General features: G+C 38.3%; 1 protein-coding gene across 1 annotated transcript in view; it reads left to right on the plus strand.

Moving 5' to 3' along the window:
* Glyp (glycogen phosphorylase) overlaps positions 1-23,046 on the plus strand; it is a 61,831-nt gene that overhangs the window by 36,099 nt on the left and 2,686 nt on the right. The window contains exons 2-6 of the mRNA XM_071694146.1: positions 5,086-5,370; positions 5,568-5,699; positions 6,004-6,115; positions 13,768-13,994; positions 22,323-22,576. Coding sequence (XP_071550247.1) covers positions 5,086-5,370; positions 5,568-5,699; positions 6,004-6,115; positions 13,768-13,994; positions 22,323-22,576 — 1,010 coding nt within the window. The remainder of the gene's footprint in view (positions 1-5,085; positions 5,371-5,567; positions 5,700-6,003; positions 6,116-13,767; positions 13,995-22,322; positions 22,577-23,046) is intronic.

Genomic DNA, 23,046 nt, shown 5'->3' on the forward strand with positions numbered 1-23,046 from the left:
GATTTGTTTGTTTTTTTACGGGGAGAGAGTTTTACGCTTTTGTTACCCAGTCCTCTTAACCGTATATATATATATATATATATATATATATATATATATATATATATATATATATATATATAGGGATCCCTGGGGATAGGGGAGAAAGAATACTTCCCACGTATTCCCTGCGTGTCGTAGAAGGCGACTAAAAGGGGAGGGAGCGGGGGGCTGGAAATCCTCCCCTCTCGTTTTTTTTTTTTTTTTTAATTTTCCAAAAGAAGGAACAGAGAAGGGGGCCAGGTGAGGATATTCCCTCAAAGGCCCAGTCCTCTGTTCTTAACGCTACCTTGCTAATGCGGGAAATGGCGAATAGTTTGAAAGATATATATATATATATATATATATATATATATATATATATATATATATATATATATATATATATATATATATATGTGTGTGTGTGTATATATATATATATATATGTATATATATATATATATATATATATATATATATATATATATATATATATATATATATTTATATATATATATATATATATATACCATGGCTCTCCTTTGTAAATATGCACACATCCCAGCATGTGCCAAGTACCCATCCTGTTGACCAGACCCAAGAGAGAACGAACAGCTGGGTGGACTGTGGTCCGGCTACTACGACGAGGATTCGAACTTGTGCAGGTGGCAGGCCCGTACATGCACATGATCAATAACGCTGACTGCTTCACCACGAATATTATGAACTTCCAATATTACATATATATATATATATATATATATATATATATATATACTTGATCGCCGTTTCCGGCGTCACGCGGTAGCGTTGGGAAACAGACGAAGAAAGACCCTTCCACTAATATACACACATACATACACGACCATACACGTACATATTCATATCAACATATGCATATATACACAGCCATATGTTTATATACATGTTGGAAAGGATCACAATTTTGCGCGTGATCAAGATATTCTTATGAGTCCACGGGGAAAATGAAACATTTTCCCCATGGACTCGTAGGAATATATAAATATGTGGTATATACTCGCACTCGCATGCTTTCGTCCATTCTCGGCGCTACACCGCCACACAGGAAACAAATCGCCATTCCCTGCGTCAGCGAGGTGGCGCCAGGAAACAGACAAAAAAGGCCCCAATCGTTCACACTTGTCTCTAGCTGTCATGTGTAATGCATCGAAACCACAACTTCTATCCATATCCAGGCCCCACAGACCTTTCCATGGTTTATCGTGATTAACAGCTAACAAATTCTTTCGAAGATGGAAACGGGCTGAGTACATTCCCTCAGACTTAGTATATGTGTATATCATTAGTTTGTTAGGAAAAGAATAGCATTTTTATCACTAGTTCATAAAATATGGATAGCAATGCAGAATGTCAAACTGAAACTTGGTTTGCTGAATCAACGCCATCGTTAGATTTATGGAACACCATTGGTTTGTTCTCCCAAATAGGTGTGTATATTGTGGTAACATGTCGGTCATTCCGACGAAAATCATCGTATGTTAAAATTTGCTCTGGTATACTTGCCTGAAGGATATAATCAGCCTTCCTTTAACAAGCCATATTGGGTCATAGCTGATTGATAGCCCATTGGACTGTGCAATAGAGATATCATCTATCAAGGATGTATGTGGACACACTTCACAAGAGCTTGACTTGGATGTATATGATGTATGGACATTGTCCTTCCAACCAAAAGGGTCAGATTGTACCCTATCAGTAAGCCTTAAATTAATTAAGAAGTGAAACTAAGTTGAGTGAAAGAACTTGATCTTTTTCATATAAGATAAGATAGGTACCACTGAAAACCATATAAGGTTCCATCATTGAAGGAATAAGTGTAAACGTAAATTTAAGGCCGGAATAGAAAAGGTTTTGAATTTGTCATCCAATATAAGGATCATTGGTACTGAAGTTCGTTTCCAGTAACTGTCTCGTACAGTTAAACACTATGTATATTTCAAGCACATGGAAAACTACTACCGTTGTTCCTGTGTTAGAGAAAAGTATTTCCAAAGAACTCAAATTTTCGCATGGTCAAACTGTAGGAACGGTAATATAGCTCCATTTGTGCTGGGATTTAGTGTACTGGAAATATTTCAGTTTACCTGCCTAAAGAAACATTCCCTGAAGAATACCACGTTAAATACTGAAAACGAAATTCATTTGCCAGAAAAGCCCATTTAGCGTCCAAGATTATAAATACCGGTACAGTTGTATCTTGAAATGTATAGTGTTGAATATAGCAGTGCCAGTAAGAATGGAAAAACCTGTAAGTACCTATTACGACTCCTAATTGGAAGGAAATATTGTATGTCATATGTTTTGACTGATCATGTTAGGTATATAACAGTCTTGAGTACAGTGATAGTTATAGACAATACTATGGAACGAACCTTCAGAGAAATTTCAACTTTGGGACAAGTAGTTCACCCTGTGACTATCCTGCAGCTCTTGTGAGGTTATAAAGGCTTTTGTTCTCAAGGATGCTAATTAACGTACTACCCTTAATGAGTATATTGGTTAATATTAAAAGCATTTCATAGGTTTGAATTGTACAGAATGAATAGTATTGAGAAAATTAAGCGACTGGCATTGTCTGAAATATCATAAAAGAAAATGTTCATGAAAATATATTTTCAGATGACAAATTAGCCCCATAAAGATAAAGAATGTAGAGATAAAGAACATTTTTATGAAAAGATTACTTGGTACACAATAGAAATTCTTTTACAAGCAAAAATTTTTTAACCAAATGATTTTATTTTTTTTACTTTAAAGTTTAAATGGCAATATTGCAAGTTACAGGCAAATACATATTCTGTTTGAGAGAAAAATTAAGTTATCAAGATATCTGATGAACAATATAGTAAAACTGCATACCATATGAAGGATATCAGAATTATATTAAGCAAGACTTCTAACTCTGTAAAGTACTGTATGTTTTGCAGACAAAAGTGAGACTTAGTGAATGGTTCATTCCATTTGTTCTTGGTATATTCTTTTGAATTTGATTTGACACTAACAGTACATGGTTAAGTCTGATTTACTTACGGTATTGTGTTGAAATAAGGAGTGCATTGCTTACAAATGAATCATACTTTAGTATTCTAGTTAAGATTGTAAACATGGAAAACTTACAAGTGCGAGTTGTTCCTGCAAGATTTTTGTGTATATTTCACCAAATAGTTCACTCAAAAAGGGAATTTTATTTTATTTTCCATATTTTATGAAAATCAGTTAAGCATATTTTCACTCATCTTTTCTTTTAGTGTATCTTTAGAAGTAGTTCTTTTTATATGAAAACTTCAAAGATAAGAATACCTTAGTATTTTATTCTACAAGTTATAACTTAAAATTCTTAACTTAAAAAATTGATATTGAATCTGTGGAAGAGGATTTATTTTCACAATAGGTGAGCAGCTTGTCTCTCCTAAGAGCATATATGTAGATGATTGATAGTGTTTCATAGGTATGATGTAACTAAATCTATATATCCTTATCAAGTATGTGGTATTCAAATGCTCTGATTATGCCAGTATATTGTTCTGTTAATGTATGAGCTTTAGTATAATGAATAGAATTTTTCTCATGTATCTGAACCTTTATTAAGATTTGACTTCTACGTGGGACAGAAAAATGCTGTTGATCTGAGAGTCAAAAAATCAAAAGTCAAGGTCATGATGGCAGACAAGGAAAATGGTATCTATTCTCACTTCAGTTAAGGAATGAGAACCATAATTTTGAAATCGGGTCAAAGGTTGAGGCAACTATAAGTCAATTATCAGATTTCAAAAATGGCTTTCTGATGAGACAAGGAAGAAACCAATTGATCAGGAGGTATAATCTAAAACGTGGACACATCAGCTGTATTTAAGCACCTCAAGTGTTAACGATAAGGTAGTAGAAACAACATAATCACTGGAAGCTGTTTCTCTGTTGTCTTAAATACATGAAATTAAACTTACATCAGGGACTGGAGCTTCTAACAGGTGAATTGAAGAACTCTAAGATACTTGGATCGTACACTCTCCCAAAATAGAATAGCTCCCCCCCGGCCTGAAGTTTCTGATAATCTACAACTGGCCAACCAAGATTAATGCTTGACTTTAGTGCCACTCTGATGCAGTTGTAAACTGCATCAGGGTGGCAGCAGAGTCAAATTTTAATTTCAGTCAGCTAGTTGTAGATTATTAGAAACTTCAGGCATGGGGAGCTGTTACTTTTTTGGAGAGTGTACATACATAGTACTGTATATCAATTGAAGATGTACTTCTTAGATATTTAACATTAAAGGCATCTTTGAATACTTTCAGAAAGGCAAAACATGGGGTACTTATGGCTAACCTGAAACACCTTGAATGAATGTCACTGCCTTTTAGTGAAAGAAGTGTATAACATGGGGGCACATACAACAAATATAAAGGATGTATGATCTTTGAATCCAGTTAGTAGAGTAGAGCATTTGTTTTGAATGTTCCTTGAAAGTGTAAAAGGAGCACTTAAGTAAACACTGTATGATTAACAATAATGCAAAAAATCATTGTAGATATTGTAATTTCAGAAAACTCAAAATAATCATTAGAAACTTGAGGTATTTATAGAAAGCATGTGGTCTTTTTTAAGGATGTTGGATATTTTCAGTGAACAATAAGTGCTTTTGGGGAACATAGTTAATACGGTGCAGTTACAGTCAGTATGCAACAGTTGTAATTGCTAGAGAGAACTGTACTGAATATGGTACACTTTTATGATTGTGAAACTTAAACTGAATGAAGAATTCTTGCTGTGAACTCGATGTATTTGTATAGAATACAGATACCCCTTGGCAAGGACTACAGCATCATTATTAATTACAAAGTATTAGGTGCATTCCCTTGTTTATGTGTATTGAATCAGGGCTTGACTCATTTTATTTACAAGATTATGATGCATATTATTGAGTTACTTTTTGTGTAAAAATATTTATGTAACCAATACTGTTTCCTGTTATCAGGATTTGCTGTTTATCTGTATCTAATGGTATGTAATTCTAATAATTTTCAGCGTGTGTACTACCTTTCTCTTGAATACTACATGGGGAGGTCATTGACAAACACCATGATCAACTTGGGCATCCAGTCTGCATGTGATGAAGCCCTCTATCAACTTGGTTTGGATATTGAAGAGCTTGAATCTCTGGAAGAAGATGCAGGCTTAGGTAATGGAGGTCTTGGTCGATTGGCTGCATGCTTCCTTGATTCTATGGCCACTCTAGGTATGGCTGCCTATGGCTATGGCATCCGTTATGAATATGGTATCTTTGCTCAGAAGATCAAGAATGGAGAACAGGTAAGCCATTGTTTGAAGCAAATGTTTTCTTATGTTTCATGCACATGTTTACGAGGTAGTAAGAGTGAATTAAAAAAATGCAGCAAATAGTTGTGTAATACTTTGACATAGATTGGTAGAGTAGTATGTCGAAATATTGCATTTTATTATGAGTAGAAATAAGTGTCTATACAATATATTGATATCTTTGTCCTTAGGTTGAGGAGCCTGATGACTGGCTGCGGTTTGGTAACCCATGGGAGAAGGCCAGGCCGGAGTACATGATTCCTGTCAACTTCTATGGTCGAGTTGAGGATACACCCCAGGGAAAGAAATGGGTTGACACCCAGGCAAGTTATAGCTACAGCCTTTAAGAAAGTGTTATGTATACTTAAGTGGCAAATATGATTTATACGAAGATTGTGATTAAGCTATCCTTTTGATGAAATTGCTGAAGTTATTCTTGTGAGATGAAATGAATAAGACTGATCATGAGATAATAATGCACGTGAAGGTAGCTGCTAAGTTTTTTATAGCATAGTTTGCAGATTATTGTTTCTTTAGTTTTGTGTTTAACACTATTGATGTTTTCTTAAACAAATATCTCTGTGACTACTTTTGTTAAACATTATTTTTCTTGTTTTTGGGAATCAGATTGTGTTTGCCATGCCATACGATAATCCTATTCCTGGATACAAGAACAACGTTGTTAACACCATGAGGCTGTGGTCAGCAAAGTCACCCAACAATTTTAACCTCAAGTTTTGTAAGTATAACTTTAGGCCTTTGTGGTAATTGTGGCCTTATGTTTGTTGTGGCTCCTGTTGGTATTTTTACTAAGAAAATAAAGAGAAACCTTTTCTTGCTTTTCTCTGATCATTTTTCTCCTATGCTGCTTCATCCCCTGAGCAATAAGAAAGCTCGGATATTTAGGTTATGGTTTTCAAACATCCCTTTGAACCAGTGGGGTAGCACTAACTTTCCACACTCATCACCAAATGCAGTATTGTGGTTGTAACAGCTTCCTTGTTTTTGTCCCTCCCTCATTCTGAGTCCACCACAGTGATAGTTCTATTGATGCACTTGCTTCAGGGGACTGATCCAGCCAGCAGCTCAGATTTTTCTTTTTCTTTACATTCTTTTTTTTTATCTCATAATTCCATGGACTGGTATCTTTTTATATTTTTTATTAAGTTTCATTTTCTAGAAGTGTACTTTATTAGGTTTATTAGATACACAAATTTGTCTACATCATGATTATTATTATTTTTTTTTTTTTTTTTTTTTTTTTTTTTTTTTTTATACTTTGTCGCTGTCTCCCGCGTTTGCGAGGTAGCGCAAGGAAACAGACGAAAGAAATGGCCCAACCCCCCCCCCCCATACACATGTACATACACACGTCCAGACACGCAAATATACATACCTACACAGCTTTCCATGGTTTACCCCAGACGCTTCACATGCCTTGCTTCAATCCACTGACAGCACGTCAACCCCTGTATACCACATGACTCCAATTCACTCTATTTCTTGCCCTCCTTTCACCCTCCTGCATGTTCAGGCCCCGATCACACAAAATCTTTTTCACTCCATCTTTCCACCTCCAATTTGGTCTCCCTCTTCTCCTCGTTCCCTCCACCTCCGACACATATATCCTCTTGGTCAATCTCTCCTCACTCATTCTCTCCATGTGCCCAAACCATTTCAAAACACCCTCTTCTGCTCTCTCGACCACGCTCTTTTTATTTCCACACATCTCTCTTACCCTTACGTTACTTACTCGATCAAACCACCTCACACCACACATTGTCCTCAAACATCTCATTTCCAGCACATCCATCCTCCTGCGCACATCTCTATCCATAGCCCACGCCTCGCAACCATACAGCATTGTTGGAACCACTATTCCCTCAAACATACCCATTTTTGATTTCCGAGATAATGTTCTCGACTTCCACACATTTTTCAAGGCTCCCAAAATTTTCGCCCCCTCCCCCACCCTATGATCCACTTCCGCTTCCATGGTTCCATCCGCTGACAGATCCACTCCCAGATATCTAAAACACTTCACTTCCTCCAGTTTTTCTCCATTCAAACTCACCTCCCAATTGACTTGACCCTCACCCCTACTGTACCTAATAACCTTGCTCTTATTCACATTTACTCTCAACTTTCTTCTTCCACACACTTTACCAAACTCAGTCACCAGCTTCTGCAGTTTCTCACATGAATCAGCCACCAGCGCTGTATCATCAGCGAACAACAATTGACTCACTTCCCAAGCTCTCTCATCCCCAACAGACTTCATACTTGCCCCTCTTTCCAGGACTCTTGCATTTACCTCCTTTACAACCCCATCCATAAACAAATTAAACAACCATGGAGACATCACACACCCCTGCCGCAAACCTACATTTGTTTCATGAATATTTATTTCTTGGTGTTTCTCCTTCTCCCAGAAATGGTTTATCCTTCTGCTTGTTCAGTTTTATAGTTCTCTTTAGGAAGTTTTATATGTGTCAGCACCAAACAAAGGGATTTGCATTAGAGGTAGGGACAAGAACAGCATTGCTCTTGGCAAGAATGCTGATGTGAACCCCAGGGAAGTGCTAGCCCGGAAGTGAAAGTTGGCCAGACAATTGTTTTATATGGTTCTCTCCTGTTGTCTCTAGCTGACATTTGGGAAACAAAAAGCTCCCAAAACTTAGTCTTGATTGGAGTTGAGTCCCAAGTTCAAGGAAACTTTTATCTCACAGAACAAGGGCAGCAGGAGGGTTATAGTCATTTGCCCATGATATCTGGCAAGACTCATACCCTGACCAGTGTACTACCATGATACACTGGGGGACATGGGCCACTTTAATTGCCATACATGTGCAAGGTAAGTCCCTCTGTCCTAGCTAGTATTCCCATGATATAATATATATATATATATTTTTTTTTTACCCATATAGTAGTTGCACAGACCTTTCTGTTTTTTACCATGAAGTCAGCGCACAGAGTGGATTTTTGTGTGATGGGTTCCCATTTTTTTTTAGGTTAGATCATATTACTGTTTCAGTAAGTATTCTTGAATCATCATTTGGAGATACATGAATGGACTGATTTTTGTACAATACCATTTGCTAACAAGCCTACTTATGATACACTTAGGTACTAATGAAAAAGTAATTTATTGCTTAGTGCTGAGTATTATATCCCATATCAAGTCCTATGAGTTTGTACTACTCAGGATTTGTATTATAGTGAGTGTTCTGGTAGGATTTATTGGAGTGAGAGGACATGGAAACATATTAACAACACCAATGCTTTATTGGATAGGTTAGGTTAGACAACAGAGGGCAGCAAGATACTGGAGGTGCAGTATTATAGGAGGAAAGGAGAGGTCAGTTTTGGAAGGTTGAGAAATATGAGGCAGGCTTGACAGGGATCCTTTGTTGCTGGTAGGCATCAGATGAAGCAGGACCACATGGGAGAAGTGCATGGATGTCAAGTCAATGTGGAATTCCTGTAGGAGGTGTGGAGGTCTTAGCGATACCTGCCAAGGGTGGATGTCAGAGATGAGCACCACAATGAAACCTGCCAGGAAGATGAAAACATCAGGAGCCACATTGGGACAGCTACTGATGGAGACATCAAAGCCTTCAGGTACCGAGGTGGTACACTTGTTGTTTAGTAGTGAGCCAACTGCCTGACTGGATTGCTGGGGTGATATTCGGGTATTTAAGAGGCAGAGGTCAGGTCTGTGAGTGGTAGCTATTTTCAAAGGGAATTGGAGACATCAAAGCTGAATGCAAGCTTCCGACCTTTCTCCATGCTGGTGAACTTGAGGTTTAGTCTGTAAGAGCAGAACTTCTAATGGAAAGGATCAGGCCATCTATAATTACAGTGGCAGCTTTTGATTTGCTACTGCCAACATCCAGTGTTGGTATCTGGGATTGATACTGCGGGAGCAAATACTGAGGATGGGCCAACGTACACACTTTCCCTAGGATTGTCAGGTCAGGTGCGGTCACAGCTGTCCCTTGTTACTCAGTTAAGGCATTGTCATTTACATGACAATTGTAGGGTGACCATGGGAGCACTGCAGTATCTTCACCTTTGAGGTTATCTTTTTGGGCTTACACCTGATACTTGACTACTGCAAGTTTTAAACAAGGGCACAACATATGTTAGCACCTACAACAGATAGTTTTTATCGCAGTTCCCAAGAGTTCTTAAGTGCTATTTTCTGATCTGGATTTTTTCCCTGAGATGCTCCTTCTCTACAACTGAAATGCTCTCAGTAGTTAGAAAAGATGAAGTAAAAAAGAAATATGTTGCTTATCGCCTGACAAACAATAGGTGTTAAGGAATCACTTGCAATCTCACATTTTGGAGTAGGGAGGGACATGAATTGCTTCTTTTTCATGATCTGAGTGTTTCAGTTTTCTTGTGATGACCTTGAGATCATTGTCTTCCACACCCAGAACATGTGCCTCTGCCAGCAAAGGGATAACAAGGATGTTAGAATATTATTTCCCTGGTGAAACTCACATAAAGGGAGGTACAGAGAATACCTTGCATAGAGGTAATCTCTCCATTGGAGCATGCAAATTTTCATTAGCAACTGCTCCAGAAAAAATGGGATGTACTTTCAGTCAAGAACATGGATGAGGGAACATATGAAGAGAATTACCCCAGAGGGGATGTACAAGATACCACCCATGCAAGATTTTAGATTGTTCCACATTCAAGAAAAAGCTATGAATACTAGCAAAGTGTAGGATGCTCTGGCTCTTTTTCATTAAGCTCTTTGTTGATGGTAATTTCTTATTAGTTTCTACAGCATTTTTTCTGTTGTGAGGTGTACAGTATTTGCTTTTGATTCTTTGAATGAGGTAAACCTTTTTGTTTTTGGTTCTTTGAATGAGGTAAAACTTTTTGTTTTGGGTTATTAGAATGATCGCATAGTTTTGAGCCATTTCAAATCTAGGTTCTGACATTCTGAGACTGATATACATTGTTTTTGTCTTCACGCAGAAGAGCAAATGATATTTGAAGCAAAGAGAACATTTTATGGACTTAAAGAGAGGGATTGGATAAGAATATGAAACTAGGCAAAGATATTTCTCAGTATTTTACATCCTTAAGGAAGTTTGTTTTGATCTTGCTGATTTGTAGTGGCAGTTTAGTTAGCACCAATTAAACTATATTGTGAAGGTTACAGCATTTGTAGGTTTGCCACTTCTGTTTGGGGCACAACTTACGACCGTTTAAACCACACTTTTAAAAGTGCACCAACAAGGTTGCTACAGTAACCACAAGCTGCCAAGGGCCATGATACATTCACCCATACAAAAAGAAATGGTTTGTCATAATTTGCTAGCTATAATGATCACATCCAGTGCTCTATCACTAAAATTTCTTAGCACATATTTAGCTTATGACATAAAAGTTGTTATACAATTGCAGTAGATTTAGAGGTCATACGTGAAATGTTGGAAACAGTAGTAAAACTCTGGAAGCATATACTAGTAACACTGGCCTTGGAACTTTGTGTGGGATGTCCAGAGATCTCCACCTGCCCCTTCTATCATCACCTGGGACAATTCATATAGTTTTACTTTTTGTATTTTATAATTTTTGAGGTATATTTTATATACCATTTAGTGTACATGTCATATGGGCCAATTGACATTTGGCTTTGTCAGTGGGTTGTGTAAAAAATTGCACAAAACTAACACTCCCTATCCTTCACTCAGACTAAGTATGTGACTGATGTCACAATATAGGTATATTGTATTTTGTTTTTACTTATTTTTTCATTGTTTTAGAGGTCCTGAGGTGAATTCTGTAATTTCTAAAGCTATAATTTTTTTTCCAAAATTTGGATTTTTTTGCTATTTCTTCCAGCAGTACTGGGGAAGGGGCATAGGCATATGAGCACAAATCCTTGTGAGTGGGGGGATACAAAATTTTTACTGTGTTTAAATTATAAGAGAAAATGCCACAATTATATCAGTAATCATTGTATTTATTTATTTATTTATTTATTTATTTATTTATTCATTCATTCACTCATATGATTGCCATTTCCTGCATTAGCAAGGTAGTGCCAAGAACAAAGAAAGACCAAATCCACTTGCATTCATTCTCAAGCTGTCATGTGTAGAACATCAAAACCACAGTTCCCTATGCACAACCAGGCCCCACTGACCATTCCATGGTTTACCCAGTATGCTTCACATACCTGGTTCAGTCCATTGACAATACATCAACCCCGGTATACCACATTGTTCCATTTCACTCTATCCCTTGCATGCCTTTCACCCTCCAGTATGTTTAGGCCCCAGTTACTCAAAATCTTTTTTGCTTTATCCTTCCACATTCAATTTTTCTCCCTTCTTCTTCCTTCCACTTCTGACACATGTATCCTTATTGTCAACCTTTCGTCACTCATTCTCTCCATTAGTCCAAACCATTTCAGCCCACCTTCTTTAGCTGTCTCAACCACACTTTATATTACCACACATCTCTTGTATCCTTTCATTTCTACTCGATCAAATCCCCTCACACTGCATATTGTCCTTAAATATTTCATTTCCAACACATCCACTCTCCTCTATTGCAAATCTTTATCTATAGCTCATGCCTTACATCCAAATAATATTATTGGGACCAATATACCTTCAAACATAACCCCCCAATAACTTTCTCTCTTTTTACACATTTTGCAACACTCCCAGAACCTCCGCCTTCTCACCCACCTTATTGTAATTATAGGTAGTGTAATATGCAACAAAAATGTTCATCCTGAATGTGCTAAATTTATGGACCTGAATCAATAAACATAGGGTATTAAGTACAACTATTAAAGACAGTATCAGATCAGAATGAAAAACCTTACATCACAAATGGTTGAAAAGAAGTCAATGTTTTCCTATTTTGCCAGAATCTGGTCAAACAATTTGCCTGAAAGACTCAGTCTGCCTGGATTTTGCTGGCGCAATTGGCCTGTGGGAAGGGGGTTAGGGTACTTGTGGCCATATGTAAAGGGCTCATTTCTTTTTGGCAGTCAATTGATTAGTGGCCTGATTTTTTCTCTTCACACCAGTTGACATAAAGCTTTGATTCTGTGAAGTATGGTCTTGAAATTATTACCTTGAATTAGTTGTAAATTATGTCTTTTCTCTCTCTTTTCTCCATAACTGGATGATGTGTGTTGCTTTCCTGGGGATGTTTTACCTCAGCAACATTAGGTTAGACAAAAGGCCAAAATACAATTTTTATCACAACCTGCTTATCTTGGAAGTACTGTGGTTGTAAGTAACCTAATATGTGCCATTTCCAAATTCATTTAACCAAACCCATATCCTTCAAATTCTATTAACTTTAGAAACATAACTTTTTGTGGAGGAACTGACGTCAAGAGCCTCAAAGTTCAAGTGCATCTGCCAGTCTGGTACACTATAGGGTGCTGATGGTGGTTGGCAGGTATTTAGACTAAAAGTGGATCCTGTATAACTATATTGACTCTTAAAGGATTATGATTAATCACTTGTTTATGTAAAATGGGTGTTGGGAAGTGAAGATAGTTTGTGTAGGGAATTAGGCTTCCCATAGTGAGATCCAGATGCTTTGATTGAGCATGACTGTTCCGATTTCAAAAAGTTGTATTCCTTACAGAATTTTTCTATATATCTGAGCCCTTTCCCATCAGGAATTCCCTCAAGGAGATGGCCACATTAAAAGAATATCCATAACAGATGAATTCCAGTGATACTCCTCAGCCTGTAGTGTCTCACCCTTGACAGGCTACTGATGGAGGGCTACTCTAGCGAAGTGTTTTTAAAGGCTCCTACCTAATGTTCCTGTTGATTACTTCTACCTAATGTGTGTACTTAATGTTCCGACTTACTATTTTTACCTAATGCTGTTCCTACCTATGACTTTTACCTAATGCTCCTGTTTAATGTCTCTACCTTCTGCTTCTATCTGTTGCTGCTACATTTTGTCAAAAGGCAGTGCTAGCACATAGCATTTGCCACATGAAAACCTATAGTTACAAAGAATGAGTTGTGTGAGTTAAGTGTTTTCAAGTGTTAAGTGTGACCAGGAGAGAGAGTATGTTTGTGGACAGAATGCCAGCAGTCCATGTGGGGGCGAGACAAAAAGAAAAAACAGCTTTCAGGGTCAGAGGAGTTCAGTATGACAACTACTCAATTGCTGGCTCATTATGTGGCTGTCACCAACCCTTCCTACTTAATTGCTGGCTCATTATGTGGCTGTCACCAACCCTTCCATTACCCAGGCAGGAGTATCAGTAATATACCTCCCTGGTCAGTGGCTGCCTACCAACTGTTACCTACCTTTCAAAACCAATTTTTCATATTGCAGTTTGTCATATTAATGAATGTTTGTATTTTTTATTAACAGTCAATGATGGTGACTACATTCAGGCTGTGCTGGATCGCAACTTTGCAGAGAATATATCCCGTGTACTGTATCCAAACGACAACTTCTTTGAGGGAAAAGAACTTCGTTTGAAGCAGGAATACTTCATGGTAGCTGCAACATTGCAGGACATCATCAGGCGTTTTAAAGCTTCCAAATTTGGTTCTAAAGACCAAGTTCGTACCTCATTTGATACATTCCCAGAAAAGGTAAGCATCTGTATGATAATTTTGTTTGAATAATTGTTCAGTAACTGTACATTAATGCTGAATTATTTTTCAGACTCAAGGTGGTTTGTGACATAAATTTTGGCAGTTACTGTTTGAAAGTGTTTTTGAAAATAAAGGTATAAATAAATCATATATCCAGGTATACTACAAGATATGATGGTCAGGCTTCAGTATCAGTAGATACTCTAACGTTTTCCCCCTGTTGGAACTATGAAAATGTTTTTTTATGGACACTCAAAAAAATTTAAATACTTATTCGTATAAATCCCTATCCCTGGGGATAGGGGAGAAAGAATACTTCCCACACATTCCTCACGTGTCATAGAAGGCGACTAAGGGGGACTGGAGCGGGATGCTAGAAACCCTTCCCTCCTTGTATTTTCACTTTCTAAACTGGGAAGCTGAAGGAGTCACACAGGGAGTGCTTATCCTCCTCAAAGGCTCAGATTGGGATGTCTAAATGTGTGTGGATGTAACCAAGATGAGAAAAAAGGAGAGATAGGTAGTATATTTGAGGAAAGGAACCTGGATGTTTTGGCTCTGAGTGAAATGAAGCTCAAGGGGAAAGGGGAAGAGTGGTTTGGGAATGTCTTGGGAGTAAAGTCAGGGGTTAGTGAGAGGACAAGAGCAAGGGAAGGAGTAGCACTACTCCTGAAACAGGAGTGGTGGGAGTATGAGATAGAGTGTAAGAAAGTAAACTCTAGATTGATATGGGTAAAACTGAAAGTGGATGGAGAGAGATGGGTGATTATTGGTGCATATGCACTTGGGCATGAGAAGAAAGATCATGAGAGGCAAGTGTTTTGGGAACAGGTGAGTGAGTGTATTAGTAGTTTTGATGCATGAGACCGGGTTATAGTGATGGGTGATTTGAATGCAAAGGGGAGTAATGTGGCAGTTGAGGGAATAATTGGTGTATGTGGGGTGTTCAGTGTTGTAAATGGAAATGGTGAAGAGCTCGTAGATTTATGTGCTGAAAAAGGACTGGTGATTGGGACTACCTGGTTTAAAAAGAGATATACATAAGTATACGTATTTAAGGAGGAGAGATGGCCAGAGAGCTTTATTGGATTACGTGTTCATTGATAGGCGCGCGAAAGAGAGACTTTCGGATGTTAATGTGCTGAGAGGGGCAACTGGAGGGATGTCTGATCATTACCTTGTGGAGGCAAAGGTGCAGATTTGTAGAGGTTTTCAGAAAAGAAGAGAGAATGTTGGGGTGAAGAGAGTGGTGAGAGTAAGTGAGCTTGGAAAGGAGACTTGTGTGAGGAAGTACCAGGAGAGACTGAATACAGAATGAAAAAAGGTGAGAACAAAGGACGTAAGGGGGGCGGGGGAGGAATGGGATGTATTTAGGGAAGGAGTGATGGCTTGTGCAAAAGATGCTTGTGGCATGAGAAGAGTGGGAGGTGGGCATATTAGAAAAGGTAGTGAGTGGTGGGATGAAGAAGTAAGAATATTAGTGAAAGAGAAGACAGAGGCATTTGGACGATTTTTGCAGGGAAATAATGCAAAGGAGAGGGAGATGTATAAAAGAAAGAGGCAGGAGGTCAAGAGAAAGGTGCAAGAGGTGAAAAAGAGGGCAAATGAGTTGGGGTGAGAGAGTATCATCAAATTTTAGGGAGTGGGGGAGGAATGGGATGTATTTAGGGAAGTAGTGATGGCTTGTGCAAAAGATGCTTGTGGCATGAGAAGTGTGGGAGGTGGGCATACTAGAAAAGGTAGTGAGTGGTGGGATGAAGAAGTAAGAATATTAGTGAAAGAGAAGACAGAGGCATTTGGATGATTTTTGTAGGGAAATAATGCAAATGAGAGGGAGATGTATAAAAGAAAGAGGCAGGAGGTCAAGAGAAAGGTGCAAGAGGTGAAAAAGAGGGCAAATGAGAGTTGGGGTGAGAGAGTATCATCAAATTCTAGGGAGAATAAAAAGATGTTTTGGAAGGAGGTAAATAAAGTGCATAAGATGAGGGAACAAATGGGAACATTAGTGAAGGGGGCTAATGGGGAGGTGATAACAAGTAGTGGTGATGTGAGAAGGAGATGGAGTGAGTATTTTGAAGGTTTGTTGAATGTGTTTGATGATAGAGTGGCAGATATAGGGTGTTTTGGTCGAAGTGGTGTGCAAAGGGAGAGGGTTAGGGAGAATGATTTGGTAAACAGAGAAGAGGTAGTGAAAGCTTTGCAGAAGATGAAAGTCGGCAAGGCAGTGAGTTTGGATGGTATAGCAGTGGAATTTATTAAAAAAGGGGGTGACTGTATTGTGACTGGTTAGTGAGGTTATTTAATGCATGTATGACTCATGATGAGGTGCCTGAGGACTGGCGGAATGCTTGCATAGTGCCATTGTACAAAGGCAAAGGGGATAAGAGTGAGTGCTCAAATTACAGAGGTATAAGTTTGTTGAGTATTCCTGGGAAGTTATATGGGAGGGTATTGATTGAGAGGGTGAAGGCATGTACAGAGCATCAGATTGGGGAAGAGCAGTGTGGTTTCAGAAGTGGTATAGGATGTGTGGATCAGATGTTTGCTTTGAAGAATGCATGTGAGAAATACTTAGAAAAGCAAGTGGATTAGTATGAGCATTTATGGATCTGGAGAAGGAATGTGATAGAGTTGATAGAGATGCCCTGTGGAAGGTATTAAGAATATATGGTGTGGGAGATAATTGTTAGAAGCAGTGAAAAGTTTTTATTGAGGATGTAAGGCATGTGTATGTGTAGGAAGAGAGGAAAGTGATTGGTTCTCAGTGAATGTTGGTTTGCGGCAGGGGTGCGTGATGTCTTCATGGTTGTTTAATTTGTTTATGGATGGGGTTGTTAGGGAGGTGAATGCAAGAGTTTTGGAAAGAGGGGCAAATATGCAGTCTGTTGTGGATGAGAGCTTGGGAAGTGAGTCGGTTGTTGTTTGCTGATGATACAGCACTGGTGGCTGATTCGGGTGAGAAACTGCAGAAGCTGGTGACTGAGTTTGGTAAAGTGTATGAAAGAAGAAAGCTGAGAGTAAATGTGAATAAGAGCAAGGTTATTAGGTACAGTAGGGTTGAGGGACAAGTCAATTGGAAGGTAAGTTTGAATGGAGAAAAACTGGAGGAAGTGAAGTGTTTTAGATATCTGGGAGTGGATTTGGCAGGGGATGGAACCATGGAAACACAAGTGAATCATGGGGTGGGGGAGGGGGCCAAAGTTCTGGGAGCGTTGAAAAATGTGTGGAAGTCAAGAACGTTATCTTGGAAAGCAAAAATGGGTATGTTTGAAGGAATAGTGGTTCCAACAATGTTATGTGATTGCAAGGCGTGGGCTATAGATAGAGTTGTGCAGAGAAGGGTGGATGTGCTGGAAATGAGATGTTTGAGGACAGTATATGGTGTGAGGTGGTTTGATCGAGTAAATAAGTAAGTAAGAGAGATGTATGGTAATAAAAAGAGTGTGGTTGAGAGAGCAGAAGACTGTTTTGAAATGGTTTGGTCACATGGAGAGAATGAGTGAGGAAAGATTGACAAGAGTGACGAAAGATTGACAAAGAGGATATATGTTTCAGAGGTGGAGGGAATGAGGAGAAGTAGGAGACCAAATTGGAGGTGGAAAGATGGAGTGAAAAAGATTTTGAGTGATTGGGGCTTGAACATGCAGGAGGGTGAAAGGCGTGCAAGGAATAGAGTGAATTGGAACGATGTGGTATACTGGGGTTGATGTGCTGTCAATGGATTGAACCAGAGCATGTGAAGCGTCTAGGGTAAACCATGGAACCAGGGAACGAGAAGTGGGAGACCAAACTGGAGGTGGAAAGATGGAGTGAAAAAGATTTTGAGTGATTGGGGCTTGAACATGCAGGAAGGTGAAAGGCGTGCAGGGAATAGAGTGAATTGGAACATGGTATACCGGGGTTGACGTGCTGTCAGTGGATTGAACCAGGGCATGTGAAGCGTCTGGGGTAAACCATGGAAAGTTTTGTGGGGCCTGAATGTGGAAAGGGAGCTGTGGTTTCGGTGCATTATACCTAACAGCTAGAGACTGAGTGTGATCAAATGTGGCCTTTGTTCTTTCCTAGCGCTACCTCGTGCACATGCAGGGGGAGGGGGGTTTTCATTTCATGTGTGGCGGGGTGGCGATGGGAATGAATAAGGGCAGACAGTGTGTGTATATATATATATATATATATATATATATATATATATATATATATATGTATACGTTGAGATGTAAAGGTATGTATATGTGCATGTGTGGACGTGTATGTATATACATGTGGATGTGGGTGGGTTGGGCCATTCTTTCGTCTGTTTCCTTGCGCTACCACGCTAACGCGGTAGACAGCGACAAAGTATAATAGATATGAATAATTTGTATAAAGTGGTGAATGATTAATGGTGTCCTTTGACTAATTCGTAATTGATATTAATTTTGTTTTATCCTTTAGAATAGGCTCTTTACAGTGGTTATCAAGGTAACACACTTCTAATTTAAGGCTCCAGTCATGGCCTAAACTCCACATCAAGGCCTGGCCATAATTAAAATATGGAGAGGTTAATGAAATTGAAAAAAGACAAGGGAAAGTATTTACAAGTTAGGAGTGAGTTAAACACCTGTCTTTTAAAATGTGCCAGGTCATAGGTATTGAGAAATACATGAGAAGTTAGCGAGTTCCAAAGCTTTGAGGTGTAGAGAAAGAAACAGTTATCAAAGTGGCCCACCCATGAGATGCCAATGGCTACACAGTTATCTTGTGGTGCAGCAGCTTGCTGAATATTGCTTGGTCTAGCAAGTGGTGGGGGCACTCAAGCAGCCCTCTTGGAAGTAAAACCCATACTTAAAGAAGAGGAAAAGCAAACCAAAATTGCAGTTTAGGGCAAGTGGTTCAAGATTTGAAGTTAACATGGGAGACTTTAAAAGCTGGACTGTTTTGACTCAACTCTGGTTGTGTGAGCAGAAGAGGGTGTGTTGAAATGGTATGGACATATTGAGAGAATGAGAGAGGAAATATTGACAAAGAGGATATATGTGTCAGAGGTAAAGGGAACAAGGAGAAGCAGGAGACCAAATTGGAGGTGGAAGGATGGAGTGAAAGAGATATTGATCAACCGGTGCCTGAACATACAACGATGGTGAGAGGCGTTCAAGGAATAGAGTGAATTTGAACATGTGAAGGATCTTGGGTAAACCATGGAAAGGTCTGTGGCATTAGTGCATTGCACATGACAGCTAGAGATTGAGTGTGATCAAATGTGGCCTTTTTTTGTCTATTTTCATGGTGCTATGCTATTTCCTGGGCAGGGTAGTGCCAGGAATGGATGAAGGCAAGCAAGTATGGTTATGTACATGTGTATATATATGTATATGTGCATGTATGGGCATTTATGTATATATATGTGTATATGAGTGGATGGGCCATTCTTCCTGTTTCCTGGCAGTACCTCGCTGACATGGGAAACAGTGATTAAGTGTAATAAAATAATAAATATATACTCTGGTGGTAGCCTGTGCTGGACCCAGTCAATTTTTAGGATACAGAGGAGTGCATTTCATTGTTAGATGTCATCATGCTCAAATCACATGCACCCCTTGAGGATACTATCATTATTTACTCTGGCACAGGTTGAGCATCCCTAATCTGAAAATCTTAAATCCATATACTCCAAAATTCGGAACTTTTAGAGTGGCGATGTGATGTTACAAGTGGAAAATTATTTATGGTATTAATAGTATTTCATATTTTTTTACTGTTAAGTACTTATGTGTGAATCAGTGTAAGAAAATTATTGCTTATCAATAGCATATCATTTCAGTGTCAGGAATGAAGGTAATGCCAAACAACCACAGATTGTCCACATGGACAGTTGAGGTTGTGACACCTTAGCTTGTTGATGGTTCAGTGTTACACCGATTTTGTTTCATGTGGGAAATTTTTAAAATGATTGTGTAATTTACCTTCAGGGTTTGTGTATAAGATGTACGTGAAACATAAACGGATTTTGTGTTTAGACTTGGGTCCCATCCCCAAGATATTTCATTATGTACATGCAAACATTCCAGTATCCAAAACACTTCTGGTCCCAGACATTTCAGATAAGGGATGCTTAACCAGTATAGATAAGGTACCACTGTGTGACTCGTATGGAAACAATTACATTATAAAACCATGCTTTCTCATGAACTCCTAATTACAAGTTTGAATATTTACATGAAACAACAAAGGAAGCTGTCTATTGGGAATAAGCATAAAAATACAGTACAGGTAAACTAGGGAAAAAAATCCTTATTGTCAGGCTGAGTGGCTGAGCTATATGATTATGGATAAATACAAAAGGCACTACGTGTCACACAAGGTGTCTTTGTGTTTAAGTAATAATCATCATTAGGTAATTCTTGTCATTTAATATGAGACAGTTACTTCATACTGTACCAAGAGAAAAATTTGTGGAATTCTGGATAAGATGGAGCATACAGCATTATTAATATCATAAATTTTCTTACATGGAAATATTTCACTAATGTTCATGGAATATGTGAGAACAGGATCAGTACTAGTAAAGTTTGTGGAGTATGAATACATAATAAAGATCAGTGTCACACACTTAAGCAAGTCACTGTAGAAGAGTTGTCTTACATACTTGTAATAACGTATTCAACATCTTGGTGAGAAGGTAGCATATCTCTCACATTCACTTCAGTCACAATTATGACAAATTAGTCTTGGGCAAAGTACAGGCACTCCTGCTGCTGCTCTCTCCACCTGGTTGCTGCATGGAACCCACACCTGGACTGAGGTACAGAGCTGTGATGGTTAGCTTTACCAGACTTAAAAATTATGCTACATCTCCTGAATGTGAATAAGAGCTTGGTGCTCTGAGGTGCATCCTCAGCACTTTCACTGCTCTTTGGGTGATTCAACTGTAGTGCTGCATCAGAGACAGTGATAATACTTCACTGCCAATATCTTCTTGCAACAGGTGTTGGACTTATGTGGTGAGCTGATGCTGAGGCACTAATAGGCTCATGTGGAAGAGTAACATGGACTGGTTTGCTACTGTATTTGTACCTTGCTGTGTCAGAGATGCAGTGTTCCTGTGGTTTTATCACCTATGAAAGCATGATTCTTCGGTGACATTGTCTCAGTATTAGTTATGTCACAATTCATCCATTTATCACAGGCATTTAAGGCTTACCATCTAGTTGAAGGAAGGGCAAAGCTAGGATTTTTCTTTGAAAGCAAAATTCCTGATCCTTCAATGCAATAGCAGGAAAGGCAATCGGATGTGAAAAATATGATTTGGAATCTTAATTTACCTGTGCTGGAAGTAATTCCAAATATGAAGAAAGGGTGGACAAAGACTTTGGTATCTGTATATTTTGTATGTTGATAGCTAGAAATGACTTCATCAAAATAGTCAGGTTCAGAGAATCACTGTGTTCTTATCTGAAAAACCAAGTCTTTAAGTAGCATGGGCAGTATCCTGTAATGTAGGAATGATAAAAAGCTTTTTTTTTTTTTTTTTTTTTTTTTTTTTTAGTATTCAGTACTGAGTAGGAAATGAGAGCTGCCACTTTCCTCCAATGTCTCAGGGCAATGGGCAGGATATGAGAGTTACCCCTTTCCCCCAACGGTTCATGGCTCATCACAGCTTTTTTCACTAGAATGATTTTTTCTTTGACATTTACATACACTTTTTCATCTCTCATGGAGTCTGCTTACTGTCCTGTTTTCTTGCCAACATATGGTGATTTTTGAAGTACCTTCTGGCAACCTAGGTTGAGTCCAAGTTGCTGACTGATGGTTCAAACCAGCTGCTGTTAATGTGTTTTAGGATTTTATAAACTGAGATACCTCATTTTCACAATATCATTTTAGCTGTCATACATGTGTAAAGTTTAGCTAGTTATAAGAGATCTTCAGTGATTTAGAGACTGAGTTTGGACAAATTGTTTTTTCCTATCTTTTTATACAAATATAGTTCATTGAAAACTGCTTTCTAGTGATGATGATGGGATGAGTCATGTCTCTGACTGTACTTCAGTTTGCATGACCATTTACCCATTAATTTTTCCGTCTCCAATTTGTAACTTTGCATTGGTTATTTGTATTTCATTAAAATGTAAAAGGTATCTTGATTCCAGATAGCTTTTAAAAAGGTCCCAAAGCTGCTGGGGTCTTTTGAAACATATTAGTTTATTGATACACTGAAATGTTTTGATTACCATAAGTAGTTTATGAAATTTTAAATTCAAAATATCCCACCTGAGTATTGAAAACACTGTTATGTAGAATTTGTTTAAAATAATTTTCCTAACTTGTCTACTTATTATATTGTAGGTTGCCATCCAGCTGAATGATACTCATCCCTCCTTGGCCATTCCTGAATTGATGCGCATTCTGATTGACATTGAAGGACTTACTTGGGCCCGTGCATGGGATATCTGCACAAAGACATGTGCTTACACTAACCACACTGTTTTGCCTGAAGCACTTGAACGCTGGCCAGTGAGTATGCTGGAGCATATTCTTCCCAGGCACCTTCAGATTATCTATGAGATCAACCATCTTCACCTACAGGAAGTTGCAAGGAGGTAGGGATTTCAGGTCATGTAATTGAAGCATCATATTGCACACCAACATGAAATGTAATGCATATTCTTAACAGAATGCAGTAAATATGGATTATGCATAATTCTACAAGTTACAAACAGTTTAGCTGCACAGATGAATGGTTATAAGTTGTAATGGTGTATATTGTACCTATATAGCAAAGAAGTCATTGGCCTATAAGTGTTTCCATGTTAGCTGCATAGTAAAACACAAATTTTCTATCCAAAATACATGTATCTTTGTTTTGACAGTGTATCAAGGTTGTATTATTTTCAAGGCCTCTGTCCGGGCAATTTAACCCCATAATATTCCACTAAATTATCCTTTCCAAGCCTTAAAATTCATATTTTTCAATTTATGAAAATGTGGATGGATGTATGGAAAAGAAATTTGTGAAGAGAGTTACCTAAATAATATATGACAGGGTAAGAGAAAAGTGTGGAAGTAAGAA

Source organism: Panulirus ornatus, chromosome 56, assembly GCF_036320965.1.
Source record: "Panulirus ornatus isolate Po-2019 chromosome 56, ASM3632096v1, whole genome shotgun sequence".
Classification (NCBI taxonomy): Eukaryota; Metazoa; Arthropoda; class Malacostraca; order Decapoda; family Palinuridae; genus Panulirus; species Panulirus ornatus.